This window comes from Haemaphysalis longicornis, unplaced genomic scaffold (genome assembly GCF_048455015.1).
Source record: "Haemaphysalis longicornis isolate Haplotype H1 unplaced genomic scaffold, Haemaphysalis longicornis Haplotype H1 scaffold_74, whole genome shotgun sequence".
Lineage (NCBI taxonomy): Eukaryota > Metazoa > Arthropoda > Arachnida > Ixodida > Ixodidae > Haemaphysalis > Haemaphysalis longicornis.
The window spans coordinates 374,231-394,040 of NW_027526431.1; the positions used below are offsets into that span (position 1 = coordinate 374,231).

Here is a 19,810-nt window from a genome sequence, read left to right on the forward strand (position 1 = left end):
ACTGCCAGAATGTCTAGAACTTTCTAAAATTTCTAAATTGTGGCGGGGATAAGGCTTGCTTATCATGCAGTCCTTAAGCAATGCAGCTGGAATGCCTTTGTTGAACCGAGGAAGCATTATCCTCCTTCTGTACAGTATTGACCATTCGCCGATTTTTCTCGTTTCACCTGGAAAGTGACCCCCCCTGTTGGTCGCCGGGCGCACGCGGCATCGGCTTAATGCAACCAGGGCCTCCTCTTGAAAATGTTGTTGACCCCTAGACTAGAGGATTACGCTGCCTGCAAATCAGTCAGTCATTTCAAATGATACCACAGCCCTTATAGAAACATTAATACAGTAGGAAGGTTAATTTATGAGAAGCTATTATTTCAAGCTGTACTTGGTTCCTGTTTTTGTCGCGTGGCCCCAGCTACACTTTAGGTAAACTGTACACCGTATGATGTGTTGAAATGTTTCTGGCTCCTTGAACCACATGGGGAAGCACATACGGACAAATGCCATTCACAGGAAATAATTCGGAGACCACGGACAAACCCTTCCCCAACGCCAGATTTTAGGCGATACACTGCGGTGCTTTCATGTCAAAGCGGTTGAATTTATTCTATCTGTGTTGCATCGCAGACAATCGTCGCTAGCGACGTCACCTTTCAGGCGTACTTTACTTGTTTAGGCACCTTTCCATCTCCGTGACGACTCCTGAAAAAGCCTTGGCCAACGCTTTCTGGTGCCACAATGACATTTCCAGGTGGATGCTGGTCGCAAGCAGGCCTGGAACGCCGGCTTCCATATGACTATAATGAAAGAAGATTCAGCGACATTATAACAAAGCGAAGCTGTCTATGGCTCACTGATGGCGTCAGGAGCGCGGGAAAATTCACTACAGGAAAGCAGACTTTACACGAGCGCCTTAAGAAAAACTCTTCCAGTGACCGCAATTGCACCTGCAGGTCCCTCGTGTTATCAGGCCGATGTCTATCCACCTGCGCCATTCCGATATGATCGAAGCAGCTTCGATTTTAAGGCGAAGCTTTCTGCGCCTCGCTGGTGGCGACTATTCACACCAAGACGGACTGCTGGAAAGCCAACTTTGTCTTCATCGTCATCTTCATTAGAGCACGTGGAAAAGTTGGCTTTGGTGCAAGGCGTCCTTGCGTAAGGCGCAGGAGCACATAATCGTGCATCGCAGCCATCACCGGCTGCCACCATCAGAAGACGACAACAAACGAATCCATCGTGAGATTCGACTTTTATTTGACACGGTTTGCGGCAAAAAGGCTCCGCCTTTCATCCATATTCGCCGCCGTTAAGCGAAGGGGCTCCGACTTTTGTTATAAAATACAAAATTGAAAGCCATCACTTACGTATTTAGGATGAATTATGAATTAGAACACAAACGTACGCCTCTGTGAAGTTTCCCGCGGTTTATGCACGTTGTTCAGAGTGAAAGAGTGACATTGAATGCCGTCCCGTCTCGCCGAGCGGGAGAACGCGAGTGGGCGTAATTGGTTGCTCCAAGAGCTGTGGAGTAAGGAGAATAAAAACCCTCGCGTTAGCCCATTCCGGAAACTTGGAACGTTCTGCCTAACTAAACTTAGATGTACGTTGAGGAAACATGCCCCATTCATACGAGGAGATCGTGCAGCGGGAGTGCTCAGAGGCTCCCTTGTCAAGTTATGCATCACGCATGGCATTTGATCCGACCAAGTAATTGCAAACGCCGTTCTGAATGCACTGACACTTTAGGAAGTACTGCTTTGCTATTAAAGTTTATCGGAGATTCCTAGTATTCACTTACGTTGGGCAAGAAAATACTGGCTTGAAGTTTTAATGGCAGCGTAATGCTTGTGTTACCACACAAGCAATTTAACTTGTTAGGTAAAAAGGAGTATGGTACACTGCACTAAACAAACATTTGCTAGATAGAACATTCGTATCTGTGTAAATACGACTTTGTCAGACGTATAGGCTGGTCCAACAGAAATAAAGCGTTTATGAGAATACCGTCTTATTCATTGCCCTGAGATGCATGTCGGCACCATTGACTTATGCTTATGGTATTGTTAAGAGGGGGCCTTGATGAAGTGCCTTAGTTACTGCGTTTAAGCACCAATCACTGGTGCCTTACAGCACCCGACCTTTTTAGTAAAGATCACGTAAAATCAAGGGAAACCGACCTTAGAAAAAAATGGCCATCATTATGCTTAAAAATTTGTAGCTAAAGTAAGGTTGACAAATCACAATTTTCAACAGCGATTGTGCACTTCATGTTACGAAGTGACGTGAAGTGCAGCGATTTTTTATTTCAGACACCTGAAAAAACAACAAGAATGACGAGGGAGATGTTAGGAAAGTAAAAGTCATAATAAACGCACATAACAAACATCACAGAAGCGGTTGTCTTTGGGAAAGGCCGAAAAGGCAAACAAATTTCCTTCAAAGCGACATCCTCCGCCCCCCGCCCTCACCCCACCCCCTCCCCCCGCCTGTCTGTTTTTAACAAACAACTCAGCCGCAACATGACAAAGTACAAGCTTTTCGTGCGTAGATGGCTCGAACAGAAAACATATGAAATCCATGCGATACAAACTCGAGGCAACACATGCGTAGATGGATATTGTAGTACTTAACAATTGGCACTGCAGCTATACAACAGAACTCAAACTAGATACACAGAGATATATTAAACAGTAATATTGGGGCATATCTACATCATAAAGAACTTGTTCACTGTAGCTTCAACAAATAAACGTCAATTTATTTTCCAAAGATTGTACGAAAAGAGAAGACGGCATCAATGTAAGAATAGCAGGGTGTTGTTCGAAAAGTCAGGAATTATATAGGTTGTCTTTCCCGGCCCCTAGTTTGTGCGGATTCGTTCTTTGTTGCAGCTGGCGTTATGTCGATTGTATTCGTGGCTCTTTGATGCGTATTGTTCCGTGAAGGCGTCAAAAGTATTTTTTAACTCTTGATAAAAGAACAATGCCATTTCTTGTTTATGATGTTTTGAATGGTCAGTATGCTATGCTTGTGGAAAACGCAGGCAGCGTGGATTATGGTGAACCATTTTCTTCAAAGCGTATTACTTTCTTTTGAAGTACAAGTAGCAGTGGCGTAGCCAGAATTAATTTTCAGTGAGCGTTATACCTCACGGGTAAAAAAGTTTGCGAAGCTAGTTTGCGCCAACACAATACCTTATTTTGTTTTTCTTATCTTCCTCTCGTTTTTGCATTGAAATTTATCAACGAAGAGCGTAGAAACCATGGGCGGAAAAAAGGCCTAAAGGAAGGGGGATGCGCTTTTATGAAGTTTGGGGGGCGTTCTGACAACGGAACACCGCCCCTCCTCCCCCCACAAACCTGGCTACGCCATTGACTAGGATATTAACTAAATTTACTTCGCCAGTTGTTTCCCTCACAAGCGAACAATAGGTGACGTAAAGGTGTATTAACCCGTAATACACATCTTTTGTTTCAACTACGCGAGCAGAAGTCGCTTTAGTTTATAGATGACGTCAATAGAGCGTTATACATCGGTACAAATTCCATTTTTATGAGGTTACCAATTTAAATTTTCGCGGAACGTGGTCAAGAAATTTGTTTAAAGTGACTTGTTCGATGGTCGTACCACGAAATGGGAAAGAGATTTGTTGGCTTAAATTTTTATTCTTGGGGTGAAAAACGACAAACTTAGTTTTATTTGTGTTCAATGAAAGCTGGTTTGCTTATAGCCATTTCGGTAATTCTTCAAGCAAGACATTTTTTTATTGTTTGGAGTGGAGCAAGATCGGTTCCAAAGAAGGATATGTTCCTGTCATCGGCGTGTCAGACTACGTTTAGCGTGGAGGAAGCATGTACGTGGTCGTTTATGTACAGCAAGATTAATAGCGGACCGATTATAGATCCACGTGGTACTCCAAAATTGAATTTCCCTGGTTTAGATATTGCGTGCTTGATTTCTGTGCATTGAAAACGGTTGTATAGGTAGCATTATACTTGCAAACACACCTAATCCCATTCTTATATGATTTTGGCAGTATAATGTAATGCTTTTTGGAGAAAAAGCTATCGTAATAATATTAAGACCCTCTTTGTGAATATGTTTTGTCAGTGTTGTCAAGTATTTTATATTTAAAGTTGAACAGAGCTAACTCAGTAGATTTTTCTTTGCAGAAACCATACTGTTGCTTTGATATGAGGCTGTCTGTATTACAAAAATTCTAGGTTCTAATATTAATTGTCCATCGTATAACTTTTGAAATTGCTGGAAGAACCGAGATGTGCGTGTATTATTTATATCATTGCAATGTCACTGTTACATGACGAACACCCTGCAATTTTTCAGTTTTTCGGGTAACACATCTGTACTCATTAAGAGGTTGCAAATGAGTGATAGCAGTTGGCAAACTAATTAAACTAATGCCTTTATAGGCTCTACTTTTATTTCATCTACCCCGAAGCTTCACTGTTTTTTATCTGTTTTATTACACTGAATACCTCGGATGGAGATAGGTATATGGAATTCTTTTTACTCATTTTGTTGTATGATTTAGGATCAGTAGTTCCATTCGCTTTGGAAGGTGCACCTGATACCAAGAAGTGCTCAGAGAACTGATCTGCAAGAACAGTTCCTTTGAATATTAGGCCATGCATCTCTAGCCCTAAAATTTCTCTGTTTTGGTTTTTCGTCTTTAAGGTACTCAGATTAGTCCAGGATTTTTTTTTTGGGGGGGGGGTGTGAGGGTGGATAATTACGCTAGCAAATCTCTTTCTATTGTATGAAAAATGGTTTTTAATTATAGTATGTTAGTTTACACGTATTGCTTAATTCTATTAGGTGATTCAGGATTTTTGTTTGCACAAATAATGCAAACACCCCGTCGCTTTCCCTGATCCTTCTCAGAAATGTGTCGTCAAATCATGCCTTCCTAGCGTTTTTACATTTATTGGTTTGTAAAAGAGGAAATGCCACTTTGCAGAGCTCTTTCACTTAGTAATAAAGAATTCGTGGCAATCCGTGGCGTTCTCCATATTGAGGAAATCAAGCCAATCTACGTTTTCAGTTATTCTCTTGAAGCACAGCAATTTTTGTCGTCATTCATTGATCTGCGCACAACGCGTGTCGCAACTCTGTTTTGTTTAGGTGGTTCAGAACGATGTTCAAAAAATAAAAATCGCAAGTGGCCACTAAGGCCTGAAATTAGCACACCACCTTCTAATTGTTAGTTTGGCAATTCATGAAGCACAGATCCAGCTGGGTCATAGACGTGCGGGCAATGCGTGTTGGGGCGGTAATGACGTTTTCATAGCCACATGGAAGAAATACAAGCAGTTTTTGCTTGGAAGGTTTCAAGGACAGCGAGGATGTCTTTAGGTCACCAGCAACGACGACTGGTTTGTCGCTGAGCTGGTTACAGTAGGGTAGCAAATCTTCAAGAAATTTCAAAAAGGTTGCTTTGATACCTGAGGGAAGCCTGTAGATAACTGCGACCCCTGAGATGGGCACACTTATTAACCGTGACTCGTAGGCGTAAGTTACAACTGAATATTCTGGAACTACGCGAAACCGTATAAAGTTTCGCATGTAAGCTGACACGCCCGCTCCTTTGGCTACTTCGGCACGACGTCGCAAACCTTCGAATACCAGGTCTCGGAGAAGACCAGTATTCAAATTCATGGAGAACTTTGCTAAGGAATACTTCGACTGAATTTAGTTTGTTGTTTAGGCTTTCCGCATCGAAATGAAGCAAGGAAGTCTGCTGCTTATCCCGTAATGCTTTTCTGCTATTTATGCAGTGCGTCATGGAGTCTCAGTCGTGGTTAGTGTCCGGAGTGGTGTCACCTATTATTGCGGAAGTGTTTAGTTGGACACACATCGAACCCTGTTCTCTTCATGGTATCATTTTATCCGGTGTAGGTAGTTGAATGTGTTTATTCGTATCTCTTCCCGGGAGGCCTCTGGGAATAATGTCTTACATTGCTGTGTCAAGTGATCAGGTATTCTTCTTCCTTTGCTTTAGTCCTCATTTTCCAAATTAAGGCCTTATTCCAGGCCGTCAGCTTTTTAGTAAAGAAGATCTCGCTGTTTGCCTGTTTCAGTTTCCGTTTCTTTTCAAGCCAAGCTTCTATGAAAAACATACAGCAAGAGGGGCAGCCTTAACAGTTCCGGTTTCATTTGGTTTTGACGAAAGCCGATATAAGGCTTCAATATCTATTTCGGAAAGCTGCGAAAGGGCGAGTTCTGCGGCCAAAACGTAGTTCTTGTGGAGCCAATTTTGGTTGGTGTGCCGGGGCAACCCATGCCATTCCGAGTTCATCCTTCGGCTAGAGTACTCCAAATCCTTGACTTGTTCTCTGAGCTGTTCGAGCTCCTGTTCTTTAACTATAGCCTCAAGTCCTTCCACACGCATTCTTAAGCCGAATATATCCGCATTTTTTAGTTTCATCGGAGCAACTGCTTCGTCCGACTTTATTTTACATTTCCTGCATCGAATTTTCAATGGCATGAGCTGTCTACTTGATAATTTCTAACGCATCAACATTCGATCTCGTTCAAAGGAGCGTTGAAAGTTTGCGGTGGATTTGAAAATATCATTTGGGATGCTTATTTTCGGTTCAGTGCCTGATTTCCTAGCCACCAAGATCAGTGGAGTTTGTGTACAGGCTTCACACTTCCAGGATTTGTATCAGCGTCAGATTTCATTTTGCACGTCTTGTCCTTTACCGCGCAGAAGTGTAATTCACAATCAGTGCATATTAAGTATGCACCACTGGCGAGTTCTTGCTCGCAAGCACGACAGTAATTTACGTTGCAAAACTCACAAAATGCGCTTAGCAGTAGTTTTATCCGATTTAGCTCGAAAAAATTCGTTCGTAGTTGAAGAACCGACCTGCAACGACAAAAGAGTGCGGCGCAGTCGTGTTGAATGCAACTAAGCGGTGCCACTGCTACTGGGTGTTTATCAGGCTGTCGGCGATAGGGCTGGCTTATATGAAGGACCTGGTTGTGACGTAGGCAGCCACCTAGTCTAGGCTGTCGATCCTTCCTCCCAGCTACATCGCAGCGTGACGTGCAGCGATGAAACAGAAAGAGGGTGTTGCCCAGTCGCCTGCAACAGCAAAAATGCGCTGCTCGGTCGTCGTGGATGGAACCAGTTCCGGTGCCGCGGGGCGTCTGTGCAAGGCTGTTAACTTCGGTTGCTGGTGTAGCAAAAGTATGAACACGTTGAATAAGAGTTGTGGCCGATTCAGAGCACACTTTGGCACATTTCGAAAAGGATATTTTGACAATCAGCGTGAACTGCGAAAGACACGACAGAAAACCTAAATTGTGGTCCTCTACCACTTGCGCACTACATTACAAAGCCAAGGTACAAAGCTTACATTACAAAGCCTTGGCTTTGTAATGTAGTGCGCAAGTGGTAAGATGAAACGCTCGCAACGCCGGTGTTCTTGGTTATAGTAACAACACAAAATTACGACACGAAAAAAAGCTTCAATAAAAGTCTGTGCAAAGTAAACAAAATTGAAAAATGAAAACATTCATAACTTATGCGAATTTTATACGCAGCTACCTAACAAGGGCGATCCATCGAAGCGGTCGTCAACCTGGGACGTTTTCCGATTCCCCAGTCTCCGGAGGAGCTTTCTGATCACCCTCTTCCTCTGGTAAGAGGAGCAGTTTTATAATATTCATCGTGTTCCTGTGAAGTAATAAATCATGTGATGCCTTGTAATAAAGCGAATAAACCTGCATTTTACGATGTCTTTTTTTTTGTAAATATATGGTTTTATCTGGCCTAAACGTTAGCAAATATATACAGGAACAAGAGGTATAACGCTGTACTTGTAACGGCTGAAAAGAACCAGATGTGCACCCGGGGCAGTTTCCGATGCTTTAGAAGGACAAGATGTGAAGCTAAATTCAAATGCGTATAAAAAAGGTACTATTGATAAGTCGTAACATGAAGCGGCATGTATATTTTCACACAAACATGCGTCTAGAGACGTGCAATTGTAATAGAAACAAATTTTGTAAACCGATTCTATCATCTATGTGACGTCTTCTAAACTTTGGGGGCTTTTTTACTAGTCAGAAATTGTCGACATCTAAATCTGACTCAGTTTCTGCCAATGTGGGCCATGTTCTCAGGCTGTCGTCGTGGTACATAACTGTACCCGCTTTCGCACTCCGCTTTACAACTTTTGGAGTGTAGCCGGCCATCGCTGCTGCCATAAAGCAAACGTTTGTGTTGGGAGCTGGAAAACGAACTTAGGGAGTAATACACGTAAGAACACGAGGCGCTCGCGCCTATGCGAATCCCGGGACATTGTACGACCTGCAAGGGAATTGATAAAGAACAAGATCCAGTGCCACGGCTCTGCTCAGAACCTTATTAATGGCTGTCTTTTCTCTAGCTAATAATGGGGTAGCCCTGTTGACACGCCATCTTCGTTCTTTACGCTGACATCTTCCCGCCCGCACAGATGTTCTTGACCCCACATACTCAAAACGAAACGCCCTTGCGGTGGAACCAGTTTCACAAAAAATGAAATAACGATTTTTTCTGCGGTGTATTTGGATTTTGTTGCGCGGGTCACTCGAACCCCGTTAGCCCCGTCCTTCTCCGATGATGCTTCGAGTCCCTCCTAATTGTTGTTTTGTTAGGGCAGGCAACAATGGTTTACAAAACTGAGTTCAAACTAAAGTGTGACTCCGTTGACCTATCCTGGTCGACGAGCTTCACTACATCTGTGTAACATGGCTTTTGCATGTCTCTGTCGTTTTCGTGGCAGAGCTCGCCTAAGAACTATATTTTCCAATTTTTTTGGCCAGAGTGACTTGGCCCGTGGTCTGGTAAACTCTGAAGTTGCGGCTCTCCTCTTTAGCTTTACCGTTCCATTTGTTTTAATAAAATGCCGCATATTGCCATTCTTGCGCCGTGCTAGTCTGTGTTTTTATGTCACTATTTGTGATCAGAGCCGTTTTAACAGACTGTTGTTCATGTTCCCCCTTATGAAGTTAAAATCAGAGTTTATGCTCTCTACTTTGTGGGTATTTGCAATACCACCGATTCGACAGCTCAGGGCATGGGGAAGGGTTAGAGTTTCCTCCTGACAATGGGGCGATTTCTGCTGGTGTTTTCTTCATTACAAGTGATTTGCCTTAGTAACTAGATGCCATAGCACGGACAGATAGAGAGCTAGCCCAGGCGGATTTACTTTGTTTTGACGGGTGCGATGAGGAGCGGTTGCAGAGGGTCTGCGTCAAAGATTTTTCTTGGTGACTTTCTGAGTGATCATCTCTGTACAGCTCAAGGTCACGTTTGACACCATTTCGCTAGGAATCAACTTCGCGGGTAAAACTACGTATAAGTACTTGTCTGACTCGGCACAGTCTCTTTCATCACCTTCCAAGTCTCGGGTATCTCGCACCTCTCTGTCAAGCTTAATTACGTAGCCTCTTATTCTGGGTACAGGGCTCAAGACGGGTTTTAAGCGTACTTACCGTATTGTCGAATTCAATGATTTCCCGATGAAATTTGTTGTTTTGGCGAGTACAGATACCTCTTGCTGAAGAGTGTCCCTCGGCATTTTCAGTTGGTGCATGACATCACTTTCCTAGGTAGAGTAAATTATTAATGGTGAGGGCGTTCTTGCCGCGGAGCTGCTGCTGGAGACCTCCGGGCTCCATCTGGTCGATGCGATGCGCCGTACAGCCAGCTTGGCGGGCGCCATCCAAGAGCAAGGCCTCGGGGATCACGGTTTCAGGGTTTATCAGGCCTGGCGTTTCCTGAAGTCGCTTTCCGCCGTCATGTGGATTTTACTGACCAATTCCTCCCTTGCTTCGGCCCCAACATATCTAGTAACATAACCTGGCGCCGTGCCTTTGCTGAGAACATCAGGTTTTTACTGAGGCCTTTTTGCAAATTATCAGAATTCTGGCTTCCACAGAAAAGACTCGAACTCGGGCAATTCGAAGCCTCGACTCGTCATGATTTCTGTTGCAGATAACGACGAAAATGGCCTGATTCATTGGAAATCCACATAATTACGTAGAGAGAGAAGAGCGATTATTAAGAGACGTAAGATTGCGTTCTAGATGGGCAATTTAACTTGAAAATATTCAGGTGAAAATTTAATCAGTGTTATCAGCTAATCAAGCAACCCGTAGAAAACTTGTTTAATTTGTACGTCACTTTTTTATATATTTTTGTATTTTCTTCTGCATTATCTGAACTGGAATATTTCCGCGCGTTAGGTCTATGTATTGCAGCAGGCGCAAATAATACACTGGTTTCAGTATTGAGATTCAATACTCTTGCTGATCACAGATTCCGCAGATCAATCGCTTGCTGTGATGTCCTAGTTTTTCGCGTAAAGCTTCTTCCTGGAGTATCAAGAGAGCATGATAGTTTGCACCAAGACGTAGTACCCCAAACAAATATACAATTCGGGAATTCGTAACGTGTAAACACATATTATATAGCCAAATTTACAAAACAAAAGAACTACAGTTGCGAATATGTTGTGTAATTGCTTCAGGTACATTTGTGGCAATAAAGGTCTACTTTCGCGCCACTTCGCTTTGCTGTCTTCAGGTTGATGTCGTGCCTGACGTACTCGGCGGGGCAGCTGTACGCGGCCACGGCAACCGACGACCCATTCGTGATGACGTCGACAACGAACGCTGTGGACATCCTTGCCACGGGTCTCGCGCTTCCCCTGGCGGACAAGTGGGGACGCCGGCCAAGCATGGTCTGCGCTTACGCACTCGCCGCTCTCTGCTATCTCGGTGTTGCGGGATTCATCGGTAGGGCCAGCTCTGCTAAACTAGTACTATATTTTTTTCTTGATTACCGTTTGTCTCAAACAAAAAACTAGGGGACAGTAATTTCATACCATTCGCCACCTTTGCGATAACACAATTTTAAAATCTCTTCAGCTAGTACTAGTACTACTAATACTAGTACTACTAGTACTAGTACTACTCTCACTAGTACTACTCTGTAGTACTACTACTACTACTACTCTCACCAGCTTACGGCGTGAAGCTGTTTATATGTAGATATACCTTCAAACGTATTTGCCTGAAGCCTTTCCTGTGCCGCTATTTGAGTTTACCGAAACTAAATAGGTATCTATGAGCAATTACATTGCTGCATTTTACGTAACCGCGGTCTTGTCTTGTAAATTTTACATCGTTACGACGTACGAATAGCGTTTGATACGGAAAGGATGCCGGCTATCGTCCGCTACCGCATCATGAGTGAACCAAGAAACATGTTGTACCGCTCCCAGATAAATCGACTGATAATCTGACAATATCTAAACAACACCATCGCAGATATGGTGTCACGTACGTGAACGTTGACACAAACGGTGGGGTGGAATCATCGCTGATCTGGCGGGTGCGTATGCAACACCCACAAAACTACGCCAACGACTAATTAAGGCGTTCGTACGGAAGAATGCGCACTAGGGCACTCGATGTCAGGCTAAGGAACGTTGATGATGACTGCGTCATCCGCGGCGTCCAAGGGTACTTGAAACATTAAGCGAACGTCCGCCAGAAAGGTTGCGTCCGCACCATGGACAGGCGCCGAGTAGACGCCGCGCACTACAAACTTCAACGACGGGATGCCAAACATCATCTCAGAGGCGGAGGACGGTTTTGGATTCAAATTTTATGACTCGCCCTAAGCAAGACGTTTCTGTGATTTTTACGACCGTATACGTTTCAATGCAATATTGGGTTACGTCTGTAAGAGAAAATACCGGCTGTTGCCTTCAATAGGTCTCTACGATGCACCCTAATCGAGGTAGTCGATTAGGGTGCCGTTCTCCCAAAACCATACTACACTTAGCGATTCAGTTCATTCTGTTTTCTCAAACATCGAACTTTTCAATCCAGACGATGCATCCACAAAGAAGGGATGTTGCGAAGACCGTCCGCCTACAGATTCACAACCTATTCCCTGAAGGCGGAGCGTTGGGTGTTTCAAGTTGCCGTCAGGCCAGGCCCTATTATCGTGCATGACGCGAAGAAATGTAACCACGTTGCACACAAGTCGGCTATTAGGGCTTTATCGACATGGTTTAGGCTTAATTAGCTGTTAGAAGGACGGACTGCATTCTAATAACATGCACACAGGTCAAACTCCAGTGCATTACACCTTGCTCGGAGCGTTATTCTGTTTGACTGCTGTTTGACGTTCTCCCGCCGCGGTATCTCGGTGGCAAAGGCGTTGCGCTGGTGAGCCCAAGACCGCGAGTTGGATTCCCCGCCGTTGGGGCAGCATTTTTGATGGAGGCGAGCAGCCAGAACTCCCGTGCGTCTAGATATCGGCGCACGTTAAAGATCTGCAGGTGGTCTAAATTATTCCAGAGCACCCCCCTCCCCCAGACGCAGCTTCGGCGCGTCAAACACCAAAAATCAATCAATCTTTGACATTTACCGTACATTAGTTTTTTCCAAGCGCAAATTTTCTCCAACAAACTCTTTTATTACCAGAAACGTCCGTAATCACTGATTTGATAATAATAGAAGTGTCTCTATAAGCTCACTTTCGTAACATACTAAAGCATAACATAACCACGTAGGTTAAATGAACGTTCCGCGTCGGATAAAAGCTGCTCATAAACATCCTGAAGAAGCATTTTCTTCGAAGGTGTTTCAGCGGAACATATTACCTCTTCAAACGCTATGTTTCTTTCACTTCGCATTCAAAACACTGTGCACCATCATCAGTGCAGCAGAGTGCCAAGGCAGTGCCGTTCGTTGAGACTTACAAATGCGGATTGAGGCTATACTACACCAAGGTTTTTAATGGTTAGGTTTCGAACACCATGATGACGGAATGAATAATGCGTGAGCCTACGTAATACATGTCACCTACCAATGGACACGTGCAAGCGAGGAGAAATAGGGTTAAACGTCAACAACGCTCATTCAATGCCAACAGTAAGCAATAGACAGCAATTTGCGAAGAGAAAGTCACATACTGAACAAAATAAATACACGCTAACTGAGGCAAAAGAAAGGCGGATGATATCAGACCGAACTAATTGTACGGAAAGGTCAGGAAGTATGCGCAACAAGCGAGTACGACTTTATTAAGCGCCATCTCCCTGACAAATTCCCCTAAGTGCGTATAAGCCATATCCACCGGTACCACCATATCAACCTTATCACCATTTGAGCCTCGCCATAAGCCGTATTCCCCGGTTTTGCCATAAATGGTACTGAAGCAATGAGTTAAGAACAATAGCCATGCTGGGCTCACTGGAAGCGCGCCTTGAAGGTTCTGTAGCACGGACGAATACAAGCCACGAAAGAAAGAGATGATGGAGAAGGTTAAAAGCCTGCTCCGCATAGTAAATACAACCAAAACAACATCTAGCCAGAAACAAGGTTACAGAACCATATACGAAGCGAATGCCTGCTTCAGAGCACGCTGTCAGTGTACTGTCTGCGCTGCTCCTTGACGATTGTGCAGCTTTTAGGCCGTATTTGTGTGGCTCGTTGGGTTTTGTATGGTTGTCGGCGCTTCCTGTTATTCACATGTGGTCGGGGATATTAGTACTGACTTAAAGTGTCACTTTTCTCCTTTGCAGTAGTCTGAATCCAATATTTCCGCCTTTGCGAGACACGAAGAAACATAATGGCTTTAGCTTCATGCGCTCTTTGGTCGCTGAAAGAAGTTTTACTCGAACGTAGACTGTTTAAATCCCGCCTCAGCCATTTAGGTCTGCATATTTCAGCACGCAACTCCGGTTAGCATATATCATAGATCCAACACCTAAAAGCTACAAACTGTTTCTACCATTTCTTCACAAGCGAGCATTCTGCAACATTTTCGGCCAAGTCGCTAGTAAATATCTACCGTTCGCTCTGCAAGTCTCCAAAAATAACTTAAAATACGCTTTAAGCTTTCCTTCCTAAAATGCCCGTAGTAAGAGATGCATGTGCTTAAAGCGCAGTTCTGGATGCATGGGAGTTTGAATGTTTTATTTTACGAACTTGGATATACTCCAGCGTAAGTGTAAGAGTTTTTATTCTAATATTGGTGCTAATAGCCGGAGACATCCAAGGTTCTTCATCGACGTAGTTTCACTCAAGCACGTTAGTTGAGCCTTGTGAAAGATGCCTGTTGCACGCGGCCTGCTATATTCAGGTATCTCCACTTTTTCTTTCAGGGAAATCAGTGGCCATCTTCACGATTCTCATGATTGGCCGCTTTGCACTTACCACTGCGTACAACGTAGGATACCTGTACGCAGCGGAGATATACCCTACTGAGATCCGTTCACAAGCTCTTTCTATGCGTCAAGCTTTTGGGTCTCTTGGAAAGTTCCTCAGCTCGCAGGTCGTCCAGCTGGTAAGTGTTCCCTCTTTTAGGGTACAACTATTTCCCCCACCAGCGGGTTCTGATAAAGCAGTATTAGACCGACGTACTTCGTTTGCAAAGTCACGTTGGCTCACACTCCTCGTTTCGATGCTAACTCACAAGGTAAAAATCTACGGTTCCCGTCCCACAAATGACACACAAAATATCCTGACATTTCTCAATGAAGATTTTTTTCATTCATTCATTGGCACGCAATGCTAGCAAAGGCTTAGAGAATAGAAACCGCGTAAGTGAGTTCAAAGAAATTTCAGGAAAGTTTTAGTAGGAGACCAAGCAGGGACTTTCAGAATCCGAGACTGACTGCACCTTCAATGCCATTACAGCTCGACGAATAAACGTGCGGAAAGGTGGACCCAGTGACTTCACTGTTGCCTTTTAGCTAGAAATGCGTGTTGGAAACATTAACTGTAGCATTTCTGAATAGATTGAGCATGCCAAATAGAGTACGCCAGTTAAGCGACAAATCAAGTATGTTGCCTCCTACTACCTTTTGGCTTGGTGAGAACAACGTGTATGAAAAAAAAACCAGAAGGAAAGTTAGAGGATGTGAGTATATTAAGATGACGCATACTACAATCCGATTCTCAGGCTGCTGAAATGCGACACCATAAATTGTGCTTAGGCATTCTCGGAAATTAATTTTTTGTTTCCAACGCGAGTTTGCTTAAACATTTAGCTCATCAGAAGCCCCGTGCTGATAAGATATCCTGGCTATGGGGTTCTCCCCACCGAAATTATATTCTGGCCATGACATTCTCTTTCCTCCGTGATTACAGTGCCGAAGCCCACGATGTTCTTCTTGAACGCAAAGAAAAAGCAGCGTGGTGTGCATAACTTATTCGTAATTTGCACCACGAAACTTGTCACCCCAAGGCTTTTGTTTGCTCTAAGCGATTCGTTTTCGGCACCATTGGGTGCGGGGAACTTTATGCGCCTGGCGTGTCGTCAGAGCTCGTCCATGGTCACGGTTAGCCACCGTGGTGAAGCGACGTCACACATTCAAAGAGACGTTTCAAAGATTACCGCTTCTCCTGGCTGTGATCAAAGCTGGGTTCCTCGCGTAACGAAGCCAATGGCAATCCAACGGCGCCACATAGACACACGTTCTTTATATGCAAAGTGATGGGGGGGATCTCTCGCGCGGCTACGTTGGCATTGAGGCTGCCGCTGCTAGGCCGCAAATAAGTACACAACGACGTAAAATAAGGAAAAACCATGAATTACAGAATTATTTACCCCCCAAACCTTGGAAAAAATCCAGTGTGTCTTTAAACGCCATTTCAAGAGCTGCGGCCCCCTCTTTTGACTACAACGCCAGGCTGATAGTGATACTAGTCAAGAGAGAGGGCTACTGCCCTTTTGGCGAATCATTTTTCTGGACATGACAGCTTTCAAGCTGAGTGCAACGGCTTCAATTTTTTACCGATTTTGTGCAGGGTGGAAAGCCAATCTGGTAACTTACAATTCCGCCATTTTTACCTGTTCAAAAATGGCACCATGATATTTACGTTTAGTTTTACAGTAATCACTGCACGTTATTTGCATTCTACAGCATTCAGCTTAGTATGCAATAAATTATTTCAGCACTTCACAAATATTTTCTAGACTTCAATTCTCACCCGGTTAAAAAAAGCAACGGTGCGATGTCACTCGTCGGCCGTGCGACATTATTACCCACAGCGCTCCGCTTAAATATGTCTGTACTTTGCCTGGGTGTAACTGCTGTTTGCATTTTTTTTGTGCCCTCTGGCTAAATCACTCTGAAATGTAAATTTTTTTTAGTTCTGTCTTGTAACGCGCCTATTCTAATTCCATGTGACAGCCAGTTGTCTTTACAGTGTCGAAAAAAACTATAGCCTAGAATCTACAAAAAAATACTCTGCACTTCTGTCTTCTTTGACATGCAATCTGGTACACAATAAAACTTCCGCGCTGCATAGATATTGGCGGTCATATATTTATGCATTGCATCTGTTTTAGCGCTAGCGTGAAGAAAACAATATTATGTGCAGGGCTGGTTGCGTGAGAAAGGTTCAATGCTGAATGTAAGATCCACCCGAAAAGAAAAAAAAACTTAAAAGTTGCATATAAAGTCGACTCCCGTTAATACAAAGTTCTTCGGGACCCCACAACATTTCCAATGAATCGAACGTCCAATTAAGCAACCAGCGCAAGAGCCGTACCCTCATTCGTCCACAACACGCTTACCTTCTAGATTTTATTCAGAATACCGACCTTCGCCTCCAAGTCAAGTCTACGACATCGGTTGCATGATAGATGAGACTAGCCCCTAAGATCCATGCCTGAAGCGTCCGTAAAATAAACTGCTCAAACGGCGCTCTGCGCAACAATGTAGGTTCACGCGCTCTGAGAAATGCCTCAGGAAGCGCGAGCCTTCGCTGCATAAAACTGCCGTCTAGTAGCTGTGGCGCTGCCCCAGTGGCGATGACGCCAACATAAGCAGAGAACGATAGTTGTTCTCGCGCTTGAAAATTTGAATTTTATTGGGTAGTAACGGTCCCCTCGGTGGTTTGTATTAAGGAATAACTTCTAGTTAACCGTAAAGGTGGGTTTCAGATTCAAAGTATCGTGCGTTTTCTTCCATTGGATTGCATGTAATATTTACGGGAGCTGCGTATCACACGTAAGAAACCAAAAATTCCAGTAAAGCGAATTTTATTTATGGACGCTCGACTGAGTTCTCCATGACAGCTGTCATACAATAAATTCAAGAGCCGCAGACTGGCAGTACATGACTAGCACAACAGTAACGAAACATTAGACATGGATATCATCTTTACTTTCACTCTTCCGCAACTCGTAGTGAAGTCTTTCTCTGTGGATGTGTTTCCCTGGACAGTCTTTCTACGGCCGCTTCCTGCCACTGTTTGTGCTGGGAGGCCTGTCCTGTGCATCCGCACTGATCACGTTCCCGCTGCCGGAGACAAACAACCAGAGGCTCCCTGAGACACTGGAAGAAGGCGAGGCGATGCGGGACCTGCCGAAGCCTTGGTGTGCCTGTTTGGCTGAAAAGAAGAAAACGGGCAGAGAGCGCCGGGGAACGGACTCTCGAGGAAGAAGCCAATCCACAATATCGGCGGCTACCATAGACAGTGTCAGCCCGCACTAGAGAGGGAAACTAATATGCTGGTTTTGCCTGTCGTAAAATTTTCGTATTGTCCCATTTTATTGTGATTACGGTTGTAATGGCGATGCGAGAGATATTCTAATTGTGCCTTATTTAGAGAAATATTGTAGCAAAAGAAGTAACTCCGAACAGTTACGTCCCTCTGTGCCGTCTGAGATAACCTTTGTCTGTATTCCCTGAGCCAGCGGGTGGAGCTCAGACAAAGGTGGGTTTTATTAGTTCTATATTGTGTAACATGCAGGGAGATATTTATATTCTCCGTAGATGGATACTTTATACAGCTTTTCGTAGCCTTTTTCTAGGTGTTAAAGAGAATTATGTATGGTCACTGAATGTATTGGAATGGTTAACTCTAAACACCTCATCTGGACTCATAACCGGGATAGACTTAAAATATGAGTTTACGGCACCCTCTCACCTGCGCCCAGTCACTTTTTCATCGCAATGCACAACAAAATACTTAGAAGATGCTTCTCCTAGCATTTTTCGTATGCCATTGACTCCCCTTGTAAACTGGGCCATTGATCAGTGGCTTATTTTATCATGGTCCACTAAAACCTTCCTCGTCTTCTTCAAGGCATGCCGAATGTCGGGGCCGACCACAGACATTCTAAATTTCCCAGACATAGTACTTGAACAGGAACACCCAGTATTTCCGAATTGTGTACATGTATAAAGTTCTGTGAATTCTGTCTAAAGAATATCTACTTCGGCACTATTTGGCATTTTCAAAGGAACAGTTTCATTGCCAAACATACGAAACAGATTTTTTTTTATAAAAATCCCTAACGATCTCACTACGCGGCAGATAAGTCAAGTAAGCCAATTTCGGTTGAGTGACCGCACCTTTTTCATGCTTTAACTCAGTGGAAACTGGTGCTTTTCCAAGCCTCCATCAGAGTTGTTCTGCCAACAAATATTTCAGATTTCTGTGAAAAAAAAATCAAAACTGAAAAGCGTTAACGAAATCAACAACCCCCAGATTTGTGGTTGATGATTTTTAAGCACTGTAGGTATTTCGATCCCCCAGTAGGAGCGTTGACCTCCCCTTGCCCTACATGGCTCCCTTCATAAAAATTCCGGTTTAAAGAATGTAAACAATGTGTTTGTGTTTCATTTCGAAATCGCGTGACAAAGCCTTTGTTAGTATTTTTGAGACTGTAAAAACCCAGGACTACAAAATCATGCATTGTGTTACGCTTTGTAAAAAAACTTTTTTCCCGAAAGCATGCCTGTGTTGCCATTATGTTATTCAACACACGTGCAAAATGAGGTGCTACAATAAAATTTATTCTTCCCCTATCTTGCTGCCGATGGTTAGATTAGAAAAACAGATGTGCTGTGCGAATGCCAATGTACTCAAAGCTATTTCTTATGCATTATCTCAAACACAGGCATCAGACAGTGAAACAATATATAATACCACACTTCACCGCACAAATAAGTGTTTAAAGCCAGATTTTTCTTAGAAAGCAGTTGTTCTTTCTGCATGGCAGTGGTTGGCCCCAAGATATACTTTAAGAACGGCAGCAAAATTACAATTTGGGAGCACTATTTTTGTATTTCATTAAGAGCATACGGGGTAAAGGCACGGTGTATAAACGTTAAAACTGGACGACTCGCACACACAGGTTCTTTTCGGGGGAATTCATAATCTGTAAGGGTGACCGCTAAAAATACGCACGCCGCTGACTTCGTGAGTAAAGCCAGGTGAGCTGCGGGGGGCCGTATTTCTGATGTCGGCATTAATGTTTGCGGTAAAAAATACTGGTGCCGTCTTGTCCTGGATGTTGTAACCAGGAATGAAAAACGTTGGTGCTTACAAGGTGAGATGAGAAGTTGTTATATTGCTATTTCCTTGCTTCTGCACTCAAGTAAAGTGCGGTCAGAGCGACGTCCGCAACCCCACAGTTAGCTCCCGCTACTCACGTGCAACCCCCACCGCCATGACAATTAGTTCAGCCTTTGTTTTTGGTTGGCAGTGAGAAAACCGGGCCGATTGCCTGAGGCAGGTTTTGAGAGATAGAGGGGGGGGACACTATATTGAGCGTTATGTGGTCTAAGAGCCTCTAGTGTCCCCCAGCTTGTGCCGTGCGGTGACTTCGGTAGCTCTGTTCATCACGGCGGTTTGCGTCTCTGGATATGAGCTCTTCACCACATCCTACCACTTCTCTTCACAAGAAATATACGGAAATTGGTTCTTAGGGCATCCCCACATGATCTCAGAAAGGGTTCAGGTATAGTGAAGGCTGATG

General features: G+C 43.9%; 1 protein-coding gene across 1 annotated transcript in view; it reads left to right on the forward strand.

The window, feature by feature from the left end:
- LOC144148051 (beta-alanine transporter-like) overlaps positions 1–18,858 on the forward strand; it is a 55,327-nt gene extending 36,469 nt beyond the window's left edge. Inside the window, exons 7-10 of the mRNA XM_077679649.1 lie at positions 7,567–7,664; positions 10,598–10,809; positions 14,196–14,377; positions 17,268–18,858. Coding sequence (XP_077535775.1) covers positions 7,567–7,664; positions 10,598–10,809; positions 14,196–14,377; positions 17,268–17,537 — 762 coding nt within the window. The 3' untranslated portion in view covers positions 17,538–18,858. The remainder of the gene's footprint in view (positions 1–7,566; positions 7,665–10,597; positions 10,810–14,195; positions 14,378–17,267) is intronic.
- The last annotated feature ends 952 nt before the right edge of the window (positions 18,859–19,810 follow it).